General features: G+C 42.5%; 1 protein-coding gene across 1 annotated transcript; it reads left to right on the top strand.

Annotated features, from left to right (window-relative positions):
- The first annotated feature begins 6429 nt into the window (after window positions 1-6429).
- On the top strand, window positions 6430-12577 carry LOC131226297 (E3 ubiquitin-protein ligase RMA3-like). Its single transcript, XM_058222106.1, has 2 exons — window positions 6430-6563; window positions 11674-12577. The coding sequence occupies exon 2, from the start codon at window positions 11775-11777 to the stop codon at window positions 12438-12440; it is 666 nt and encodes a 221-aa protein (XP_058078089.1). The 5' UTR covers window positions 6430-6563; window positions 11674-11774; the 3' UTR covers window positions 12441-12577.
- Window positions 12578-12971: the final 394 nt, after the last annotated feature.

Raw genomic sequence — 12971 nt, 5'->3', positions numbered from 1 at the left:
ATGTTTACCCCACTGCTTTTCTAGTTTGCTCGGCTGCTTTTCATGTTTCCCCCGATGATTTTCATATTTCTCCCGCTGATTTTCTAGTTTGCCCCGCTCATATTTCAGTTTGCCCCGCTGTTTTTCTAATTTGCCCAACTGCTTTCATGTTTTCCCGGCTGATTTTCTAGTTTACTCCGCTCTTTTTCATGTTTTCCCCACTCTTTTTCATGCTCGCCTTACTCATTTTCATGTTTGGCCCGCTCATTTTCATGTTTGCCCTACTAATTTTCATGCTTGCCCTCTCATTTTCATATTTGCCCCGTTGAATTTCATGTTTGTCCTGCTCATTTTCATGTTTGCCCCGCTGAATCTCGTGCTTGCCCCGTTAAATTAGCTTCTCGTACCCCAAAATCATATATGGTACGTTAAGCAAATCATTCTAGTTTGGATCCTTACTCTTGCTCGGGTGGTAGACTCTTAGGAGTTTCAACACCCGGTCAAGCGTTCAAGTATCCATAGGTGGTCAAATTCCACTAGTGTGAGTGTGTGGGGGTGTGTGTGCGTGTGTAAAAAAAAAAAAAACAAATCATTCTAGTTTAGGAGATATGCTTGTTGAATACATAGACAAAGAAATGAATTAAAAGATAAAAATATATATATACTTATATGTACATATTTATATAATTATGTATTAGAGAAAAATGTAAGGGAGAAAAAGTTCTCACAGTAAAAATAAAATAAAATAAAATAATCTACCAGACTATTGCGGCACTGCCGCCAAACCGGCAGTAGTGCCGCGACAGTCTGTGTTATTTTTTTCTTTTTCTTTTTTATATGTTGCTTTTGTGGGTCCCATCATGAGGCCTGTGTTATATCTAAACCGTCCATCTATTTGGCGAGCTCATATTAAGGCTTGAGACGAAAAATAAGATAGATCTAACTATCAAGTGGACCACACTGTAAAAGGCAGTGGGGAATTGAACGTCTATCATTGAAACCCTTTTAGGGGTTACAAAAGTTTTGGATCATTACGAAATTTGTTTTTCCTCTTCATCCAAGTCTTTGTGACCCTATGAATGAACTTAGACGGGGAGGATTTCTCGCAAACATCACAGTGGGCTCCACCTGAGTTTCTAATGGTTGACGCTCATTCAACACTGTTTCCTGTAATGTGGTACACTTGAGACTTGGATATACCTCATTTTTGGTCTCATACCATAAAATGATCTGGAAAAATATATGGATGGCATGGATGAAAAGCAAACATCATGGTGGGGCCCACATACCACTTACGATCAGCCATTGGCAGTTTGCAGCAGGCGTACCCAATCCGTTTCCGTGAAAAGGAGGGGTATTTACGTCCTGGAATTTGTCGTCCGTACGAAGAGGTCTAAGTACGTATGTTAAGTTTGTATTGTTTCACGAATATCCAATGGATAAAAGGTGAGGCCCACAGTCGTAAATTTCTCTTTTTTAAAAAAAAGAAAGAAAAAAAGAACATTGATGCTCTGGTAGAGTGTGATGGATGATACGCAGGAGCTTATAAATTGCTTAAAATTTGAATACGTGGAATGGATAGGTAATTAAAATTAAATAATGGAAAATTCGGATCCCAGATTAGATGTTTGATGAAACAAAAATTACATTTATTCGATTAGCTGAAATTTATGAACGGTTAAAATTGGAAATATCCAACGGTGCTATTTCAACATACAAGTGTCCAGGAATCAGAGGTCATGATTGTTCGACCGCTATGATTTTCGTACCAAGACATAAATGCAGTATGAAGCACATTTTAGTCGGTTGATGTGAGTTAATATATGCCTCATGTGCAATATTTGCGTGGCCGCGTATCAGGCATATACGCAGCCGGAGTATATAATAACTCCCGCAGCTGGAAACGAAAAAACTCCTGGCCTTCAAGCGCACCCAATGATCCCCGCGTATGGACGAGACACGTCAGCACAATCTGTGGTGCAGGTTAAAATCTTCCGTTCATGATAACATACGCCAAACCACTAGAATTTCCTATCTGGGCTAGACTCCAATCTCGTCTGGCCTAAGTGCGTGTCTGCGTCACCTTATCTAGTACACGCGCGGCATTTTGACGCCTATCCAAGCCGTCCAAATTGTCCGGCCCACTGTATCATACCAAGAAATACAATATTCAGATGATCCTGACCGTCAATACTTTAATCAGATAAGTAGACCATCGAGCGGTCTGATTTTGAAGCTACTCAAAAACCACGCTGGATCCACATTTGGAAGGTTGATATTGATGTGTGCATGTGTGCCGTGAAAAGATGTTGTCCCAATCCCACTCTAATCTGCCACGTCTGACAAAAATTCCTCTCCTGGGGAAGCTCGTGTCCACCGGCGCACGTTAGTGACCTCAGCAGCATCTCCTGACTGTGACAATCAACGGGCCGGGCCTGGAGGTCTGGGCCCGGTTTTGAACTTTTTCGGGCCGGGCTGATTCAGGCCCGAGCTGGCCCATTGACATCCCTACTCCTGAGTGAGAGTTACCGCTACAGTAGGGCCCATTTAATGATATGTTGTATATCAATTCCGTCCATCCGTTTTTCCACACTATTTTAAGGGGATTTACCAAATTTTACTAGGATCCAAATCTCAGGTGGACCACACCACAAGAAACAGTGATGATTGAGTGCCTCACCATTAAAAAATCCAAAGGACCTACGTAAGTTTTTTGTAATGTTTATTTGCAATCATGTTTATTTGCAATCCAACCTGTTGATAATACCAATGAGATCTGGATGAATGGAAAATAGAAATATCAGATTGATCCAAAACTTTTGTGGCCCATAAAATGTTTTAATTATTATTAATCAATGTTCCTATTGGTATGGCCCACCTGATATTTTTATTTTCTTATGATTTGGTATAAAATCTTATTGGCCCACCTGATGTTTTTATTTTCTTATGATTTGGTATAAAATCTACAATAAGATGGAAAACCAAATGGACGATTTGGATATACAAAAAATACATTGATGTGGGCCGCATATGGTTAGGGTAACACCCGCTTAGCTGTTACCCGGGTAACCGCTAATCCGCTCTCATCCTGACCACACTTCCGGCTTAAGAAATATGATGGGAAGTTGACGGACGGACGGACGGATGGATCCCCACCTCCAACGTGAACGTGACATGGGATCGTGGATAAGGACCGTCCATTTAGAGGCCCCGACCATGGATGGCTCAGAAAACTTCACAGGGAAATCTGATCCATCTAAGGGCTTTCAGCTGAATGTGGAAAACAACCGGTGACATTCCTCGGCGAAACGGGAAAGCTTGAAATGCTTTGGATATTGGCCGTTAAAACTAGAGGTGTACGTGAGTCGAACGGAGTCGAGCTTGGCAGCTCTACTCGCTGACCGAGCTCGAACTCGGCTCGGCTTGGTTCGATCAGCCGTTCAGGTCAATTCGAGCCGACTTCACCTATAGAGCATTTTCACGAACATATAAACCGCACCTTCAAATTAGCAGTATGTAAAACAACATCAACAGTTTTACAAGAATTTCATTGAACACCTTGTATGCAACACCAAAATAAAGAAAAAATATTATATTTATTTCATATACATACCTTCCACCAGTTGACACTTCATTGAGTCATTTCATCAAACACTTAGTGAGCAACATCAATATCAAAGTAATCGGGTCACCAAACTCGTTCAACCTGAGTACTATTTGAGTTTTGAACTGAGTTGAGTTGAGCTTAGGCAACCTGAAACTCCTTTGGAAATTTTAGTCAAGATTAAACAATCAACTTGACTTGACTCAAACTCAATTTCAAAGGGTCCTTACTCTTTTATTTTTTCAACACAAACACATACCCCCACACACTCACGCTAGTTGAATTTCACCACCTGTGGGTACTCAAACCCTTGACCGGGAGTTGAAACTCAATTTTGAAGGGTCCTTACTCTTCCACGGGTGGTAGACTCTCAGGGTTTTGACTCCCGGTCAGGGGTTCGAGTACCCATAGGTGGTGAAATTCCACTAGCGTGAGTGTGTGGGGTGTGTGCGCGCGTGTGTTTTAAAAAAATAAAAATAAATTTAAAAAAAACTCAATTTCGAACTCAGTCGAATCAAGCTTTTTCGAGTCGACTGGAGCGAGCTAAACAAGTTAACTCTGTTCGTGGGGACGCGGATTGTGTCCTACCCCACTCGTCTCTGGCCACGAACGGTCAGCTGTGTCGGGCCCACCGTGATTTATCTGGTTGCTGTACATCCATTCACCAATGTCATTTTAAGGCACGTGAACAAAAAAGGAGTAGATCCAACGATCAAGTGTACCACACCAAAGATTACTCCTACATTGAATGCAATGCTTTTTTGCATTTAATACAACCCAAGCTTATTATTTGGTGTGGTTCACTTGAGCGTTGGATCTGCCTAATTTGATTGATCCATCACGATGGCCCCTCCCACATAACCGTCCGTTCGTGGCTAGAGACGGTGTAGGACGCAATCTGCATGCGGATATTGGTCAATCGACGCACGTGTTTAAGATCAATGCCCTTCATCAGTTGGGCCAACATGAACATGAGCAAAAACCCTAGTGGGCCCACCAAAAAACACTGAGTTTTCATCATGCTGATGGACCGCACCTGAAGGATGGAGATACGTGAATTCAGATCAAGGGCAGGTTATGGCCCCTCACCTGATGAAGGGACCTTATAATCGCACGTGTGCCTTTCCTTGCATGGCCCAATCGGTTATATCTTCCAATTGCAGTCATTTAAAACCGTGATGGGGCCCACTAGATGGAAGGCGCCAATCAATCCCCATACCTCCCATGCAGAGTGTATGAATGGGAAGGTGCTCCCGTCTCTATCATATCTCCAACACCTGTCCGTTTTCCAAGAAAGTTTTGATGCTCGGGTAGACTGCGATGTTTGATACACAGGCATTCAGGTATTGCATACGAGGCAGAACGTAAGTTCAATCTAAACCGTCCACGTCGTGGAAGCCTACTTATATAGAATATGTGCCAAAAAATACAATGATTTAGGTTTCTAACTGGAATATTTAACAGTTGAAATGGAAACCATTGAACGGCAGAGATTCAACCAACGATTAAGAGGTTAGAATCGTTCCATCAAACTGATTTTTGGATGGTCCAGAATTCGTTTGGGGCATTTGTTAATCAGAACTGCCTGTCCAGTGGGCCCTACTGCAGATGGATAAGATAGTTTTAGGTACACGTAACAGGATAATCCTGATCATCCAAACAGTGGTCTACAGATGAACGAAATTGATTGGTCCGGTCGTGTAGTTGGCCTTTTTAAAAAAAGAAGCCATCCATCCATCATGATTGGGCCTTGTATCTGTACGGTCTCGATTAACACCACAACCTGACACGGGTACTGTAGAGAGAGATGCGGATTGGGTACTACCGCACCAGGACCTGGCTAGAAAGGGACAGTCGTGTCAGGGGATCTGTGTCCGTCCATTCATTTTGATATATCATTCTAGGGCATGAGCCCAAAAAGAGAGCAGATTGAAGGCTCAAGTGGACCACACTACAGTAAACATCGGTGATTGAAATCCCACCGTTGATATGGTAAAGAGGATGGACGGTGTAGGAGAAACCAATACATCACGATGGCCCCTCAGGTCTCTTGTCCGTTCGAGGATAGACCGAGCATAACCCAATCCGCATGTGTCTCTACCAATTTTCAGGGCTCGAAAGTTGGGCGGGCTGGGTCAAGTTGATGCTCAACCCTAGCCCAACGCAAGGTGACCCTAACCCAATTCAACCCTCGATCAGGTTGGAAATTCTCAACCCAAGCCCAACCCAAGTGGGTTCTACCAGGTTGGTCAGGTAGATATATGCTAATATTTTCATTATTATATTAGCCTATTATATTTTTAGTACGAGTTTTATTTGGCAAACCTATAATAGTATTATATATATATATATATATATCATAAAAAAAATATTTTTTTTCCTAAGCAAACAAGCTAAAATATAGGATAAATATTCTTTTAAAAGTTGTATCGTGCATCAAGCAATCTATTTGGGAGAGAGAAATCCACTGTATCTTGTTAGCTTAAGTCATCAAAAATGACGTGGACCAATAAAACCTGACGGCATTGAAATTTGCCGTACATTTAATATAAACGATCGACACTCAATTATAATTAATTTATAAAGAACTTATGTATTCACCGGGTTCGAGTGGCATTTGTATGGCCCAAGCACGAGACTAAACCCTATACATCCAGCCCATGCCTAACCCATTGTCTTCTCGGTCACGAGTCGGTCGGGTTCAACCCGCCCAACCATCAGCCCTACCATTTTTCACTTCTTCCTGCTCTGCCGTATTTCCTCGTCACACGCACGCTTTAAAAGCAAGTCACACGTGCCACGTAAGCCGAACCTCTTCGCGCGCTGTCTGTATATCCAGTCCCCAGCTTATAAATAACCGTCAGACCTCTTTCTACCCTCTCTCTACCCCTTCTCCCTCTCTGCCTCTCTGCGATCGCTGCCGTGAGAAAAAGCTCCCAACAGACAGAACGGATCTCCCTCTTTCCCAAGGATCGAATCGGTAAGTAAATCGAAAATCCTCTCTCTCTCTCTCTCTCTCTCTCTCTCTCTGAAATTGGCTCGGATTCGTTCGACTCGGTGATTTTCGTTTTCATGTCACTCTCTCTCTCTCTCTCTCTCTCTCTCTCTCTCTCTCTCTCTCTCTCGGCTCGGATTCGTTCGACTCGGTGATTTTCGTTTTCATCTCTCTCTCTCTCTCTCTCTCTCTCTCTCTCTCTCTCTCTGTTATTTTCTGAACCAGAACGAGTTAGAGTTATGAAGGGATGGTGGCTCGTTTTCATATGATTAGTCTGACTCGGGCCTCAAACAGATTGAGTCAGGATAATTTGACTCGTCCGATTCGCGAGTCTTGCAGCTCCTCCGGACTCTAAATGCTGGGCCCGAACGCGTGTATAAGGCAGCTCATGTGAAACATCCAAGCCGTCCATCAGGAGGATCTGATCGTGTAGATGTTCTTCCCCGAAAATTGATCGAGTCCATTCAGTATTTGGACAAAGATATTAGAAACAGATGAACGGATAAGAAGACTCAACCGAGTTTTTTCTTCTGTCGGCCATTAGACGAGTAGACAGACCAGCTTCCTGTGCGAGAGCATCATCCAAATGTGGTGCCCGTCTGATGGATGGATTGGATCTCGTACAAACGTGCATGCTGGCACACGTGTGGCGCGTACGTGAGTTGCCTTGTACACGCGTGTGAATTCAATCGCGATTTTATCTTCTTCCAACCTAGAAGTCTAAACCGGCCTACTCTTCTTCCGCGAGTTGAAAAGTTGAAGGGTATGATGGTAATTTAATTTTACTTTAATCGGTCTGCATGCGATCCAAAAGGGTTCTATGGTGGGCCCCATTCTTTGATGGCTCATGCACCGATCACTGATTGAAAAATCAGAGACGTTGATTTGATAGCCACTAAATGGAAATTTTAGAACAAACTGAAGGAAAAAAAAAAAGATTCAACGGTCAAGATCTTCCCTTTCGAGGGTATTTTGTGCATGCGGCATAATCAGTGGGGCCCATCGCTCAACGCCTTTGATAACTGAACCATGGCCCTTTATTAAATCTTCCGTAGGAACTGAAACTCATTCACCGTACGCATGGTTGAACTGTAATAACTTCAAACATTTCATGTGTGTGCAACATCCAACCCGTCTAATAGGTTGGCCCATTACGAGGATCTTCCTACTCAAAATTCAGCCACATCCACTCGTTGGGTGGGCCACTTTATATGTTTTTAATTTATCAATGGCTAGAAATTGTTTTCTATGGTGTGGCCCACCTGATAGAGTAAATAGAGATCATTTTTACACTACATAATCCTCGCTGCAGGGCCAACCGATTGGATGGATGGGCCACGTGTACTTAATAGGTTGGAAGTTATCAGGTGGGTGTACTATAACTTGTGGTCCAACGCGTTGGACTATAGACCTCTTTGGAATTTTGGACTGGAGTGGTGGATGGATGACCTTAACCGTCCAACAGCTGGCCACAAAATAGTCGGGTGAAAAAGATGGAACGGGGTTGCTTACCCACGCAAGTAAAGCTTTTCATTCCCATTCCAACTCAAACACCTTTTTTTTTAATCTTCTTCTCTAGCTGTCCACATTCTAAGATTTGAGATTATTTTAATGGCTATAATTTCTTTATTTAGATATGTTTAATGGCCCAACGCAATCAGACATTTCTCTTTCTCATCTCTTCACTCTATCCGCCAGATGGCCTCACATACGTTACATCAGTAGGACGATAAGGACCTTTCATCTGGTGGGACCCACAATGCCATGTGTCATGTCCCAACAACTCCTCTAATTGGTGGGGTTAAAAAAGAGAGAATAATTGGTGGGACCCATTAGGAAGTTCATCTGGCCTGGTAATGAGGCTGATCTGTGCTTCACCAGGGGGACTAAACTTATATGTTAGGGCAGATCATCAGCTGTCGGATTCATTTGCTGGGATTTAAGAAATTCATGGGTTTGATCAAATCTCCTATTTGTTTTTAGTTGGTGATTTCCTAAATTGGATTCCCCAATCCCATAAATCTATACATTGAGGGTAAATCCAAATTTTCAAGAGGTTTGTTAGGATCGTAGCCGTTGGATCTGGAGTGTGATCAGTTAACCATTCAAAAGATGGGCATCTTTGTTGATAGACATACGGTACCTAATAAAGGAAATTCCTGGTTGGAATACTTTAGCACTTTAAAAAAACATTTAACTCTTCCGTTGAATATAATTGCCCTTGAGCATTGTTTTGTGTCTCATTAATTAAAAAGTGTAAGATTCCTCTGTAAAGGTTTTTTGATACAGACACATTCATTGTTATCCTTTGTTAGATTATCGTATTGGATTGTCAAAGAAGACTAAGATGCAACAACTATAGTCCCAACATATTCTGTTGCAACAATTCATAGATATACTCTAGCAATATATATATATATATATGAGAGAGAGAGAGAGAGAGAGAGAGAGAGGCATGCTCACCAGTCATGGGCCAAAAATTCGAACGATCCATGTGATGTGGCATCCATGAAACCTCCAAGGACCAATTTTCACCCTGATTGAAGACTCTAATCAACCATTAAAAAAGAGAGATACAAATTAAGGGGAAAACTATTTTCTTTCGTGGTGACCCACCAAAGTTTTGGATGAGGATAAGAGTTAGGTCTTATGGTTTCATGAGGTGGTGCATTACCTAGACTATTTAGATTTTGAGCTTACATCATGTAATGAGTTTTCAAAAAGTTCTCTCCAGAAGTTGTGTGTGTGTATGAGGTCGAGTTCTGTAGGCCCCACTGTGATGTGTGGTGGACATCTATGCCATGCATTTGGTAGGTCCCATCTAGGTTGTGAGATGTGCTAAAAATCAGTTGTGTTTGAAACTAGGACGGGTTATACCATCTGAAAACATGGAAAATCATGCTTTAAATATTTAAAAGCACTTGGTGGGGGCCGACCTAAGTTTTGGAATGGCTTAAAATTTTGTGTCCATGACCCCTCATCCAAGTAGGATACACATAATGGATGGGCTAGATGTCAAAACTACATCTTATGGCCCTATGTACAATCAGGAAAGTTTTAATAGGTGGATATCCACTCTCAACTGTTATTTATGGTGTGGCCCACCAAAGTAATGGATTAGGCTGAGTTTTTGGCTCATGACTCACCATAGAAGATCAAATCTGATTAATGGGATGGATGTCCCTCACACATCTTAGTGGGGCTCACAGAGCTTTAACCTCATGGGAAGCTCTCCATAAGATCGACCTCGCTGCGTCTTTACCCTTTTATAGCAATACATGCACCAACTAAAAATTAAAAAGTTATTCTCTTATAATAAAAGATTTATCATTACTGTTACGATGTCACTGTATGGTACTGTGGTGGGCTGGGTTTCTACTTCCACATCATCTTAAATGATGATATAAACCGTTTGTGTTCTGAACTCTATGCTATTCTGTCCATCTTAAAAGCATTTCTTGTATGGGTGATTGTGTATGAATATTGAAATCCAAGATTCGAAGATTTATATCATCAGTGAATCATGATTATATGACCATTTCTTTTATTTCGTAGTAATGCAGACATGAACATGAACGGTTCAGATTGGTCAGAGGATTCTCAAACTAATGACTTTGCCAAATTCAAATCCCATGCAAATCCATGAATTTGACGAGTTCATGGTTTATCACATTCATACTTCCAACCCAAATAGAGCCTACAAGAAAAGTAGGAATTTTTAGCAAGCCCACTTAAGGAGTCCATCGTGGCCCACCCAGATGAACGGTCCTGATCCATGATGACCTAACCCTAAGTCCCATTCACAGTACGTCGCAAGTAGACGGAGAATCTTTCCTTTTTTCTCTCTTGCGAAGTGGTGGAAGAAAAATGCTTCTCTCGTTTTTATTTTTATTTTCGGTTACAATCCAACGTGCGAGAGAGTAACCACTTTTGGCCGTTTGCAGACGAAGATGACGTCTTTGGTGAACCTTTCTTTCATGTACCAGCCAGATGTAAGGTCCACGTGATGCATCACACCATCCAACCGGTCTATCATGTGGGTTGCCTTAGAAAACTCCAAGGACCCTCTCCTACACTTCTCAGGTGGGCCACAGTGTACTGTCAGTCCATTTTGTACGTTGTGGCCCACATGATTTTAAGGCCAGAAGATATAAACAGTTTAGCCCACAGGATGAAAAGCTCAGCTTTATGGATCCCAAATGCCTGTTTTGATGGATCTGTTATCCAAAACTTCAATATGGTGTGGCCCACCATGGATGGGGATGCCCTGAAAATCTCCCTAATTGGAAGATCCTAGCCCTTAAATCTCTGTCCCAAGTTCCTGATCCTTACATAGACCACAATCGAAGGTTGTGATCTTCCAATAGAGAATGGAGGTGATGCAGGGAGGGACCTAATGAGGTCGATCACCTCAGTGATAATTACTCCGAATTCATGGAGCTTCTCTGGACTTCTCACAGAGATTCTTTGAATTTACTAGGAGAAATATAAAATAATAGAAATAAATTCTAATAAACAGTGATACCGAAGAAGTTTCATAATCAAACTCCAGCTCAAACTTTCTAAAATTATTGACTTATTATAAATTGTAAAATGTGGTCATGATTCCTACTCGACTTCATGATTTTCCGCCAAAAATAAGAAGTATATATTTAACTACGTTACTCTCTTAAAACTTCTAAGTTAGACTTCATGGTTTTCATGTTGGGCACAACTCCTAGAGCTCAAAGATCAAGACTTATTATCAAATTAAAACGTGTTATAAATAATAAAAATGAAATTAAAAAGGGCTTTCAACCTTTGATAGAATCTCACAAATCTGGCGTGGGCAACCACGGACATTGGGTTTGGTTGACTAAAGTAGGTTCTACCACCTAAAATCATATATGTAAGTCAAAAAACTCATTCCGGTTTGCAAGATATACCTGTTTTAGGGTTCTTACAGTGTCAATTACTTCTGCTTCTTTTGCTCGGGCCTTTAGTTTGCAGACGAAGTTTGTTGATGGTGATCCAAACCGTTGATCAGATGGGTCACACAGTTTTTCTTCTAGACTGACACTAACATGGTTCTCTCCTCTTTCCCACAATATACCAGAGGCTGCCAATATAGCCCATGGCCAGAAATCAGTACACCGACGAAGCGGCCGGGCTCGAATTGATCCAGAGCCGTTGAAGAAGCTGGGCCCGGACATAGCAATGGCTGCCGAAGGTGGCTGCTTCGACTGCAACATTTGCCTGGATTTCGCTCAAGATCCAGTGGTCACTCTATGTGGCCACTTGTATTGCTGGCCGTGCATCTACAAGTGGCTTGATCGCAATCAACGGCTGTGCCCCGTCTGCAAGGCAGCCCTCTCTCAGACCATGATGGTCCCACTCTACGGTCGTGGCGATGGCCCCACCCAGACCAAACTAGATAAAAAAAGGCCCCACCCCAATATAAACATCCCACACAGGCCATCCCCATTCAGTACGGCCCACTCCCTCCCCAACCATGTAGCCATGGATGAATCTACTTCGATCGATCACCAGCTGAATTCCCATCAACATCGACGTAGGTGGGACCCATACTACGACAATTACACATCATCCTCACCGTTGAGTTTTGGGACTGCAACGACACGTGTCTTTCATCCATCTACTGCGTGGACCTTTGGTGGGACCGCCTTCCACATCCTCCCTCGGGTGTTTGGGTATTATCCTGAGGGGCCAGGGCTGCACTACTCCAACCCAAATTTCCTTGTGGGGTCCACTAACGGAGATGATCATCAGCTGAGACGCAGAGAGGTGGTGGCCCAGCGGTCGCTCCGGCGAATCTCAGCCTTTCTTTTCTGTTTTCTGATCATGTGCGTTCTTCTTTTTTGAATCTTCGTTTCTCTCCTTAGCCTTGCCTTGGCTTGTTGTGCTTGTGTAAATAGCCGAGGTTATAATTGTAATTAGAATCCAAATGAATGGTTTATAATTATTGGATCATGACATAAATGGATGGTTTGGATTTCTTCTGGGAATGAAATGTAGTTGGCTTATTCCACCACTCATCAGGTGGGACACATGGGCAGATATGAATCAAGCCGTCCACCCATCACGCTAGCCCAAGTGTAAAGAAATGGACGGGTAAGAACTGCCGACTGCAGTCTTCGTCGATTCAGAGCCTTGCAAAGCCCACCCGCGTGTACAAGTCAGCTAATGCACACGCCACCACATGCAACAACGTGGCACACGAGTTTAATATGCAAGTCATCCATCTGATGGATGCTACTAAACAATGCTATTGAAGTCATGTCACCAAGTTTCTGTAGGGGCCACTGTGATGAATGTGTTATATCCACACCGTCCATCCATTTGAAGAGATTATTTTAGGGAATAAGCCAAAGAAAAACGATGCAAATCCAAAGC

The sequence above is a fragment of the Magnolia sinica genome, chromosome 14 (assembly GCF_029962835.1).
Source record: "Magnolia sinica isolate HGM2019 chromosome 14, MsV1, whole genome shotgun sequence".
NCBI lineage: Eukaryota > Viridiplantae > Streptophyta > Magnoliopsida > Magnoliales > Magnoliaceae > Magnolia > Magnolia sinica.
Note: the sequence above shows the minus strand (reverse complement) of the source record. Positions and strands in the feature narration are given on the sequence as shown.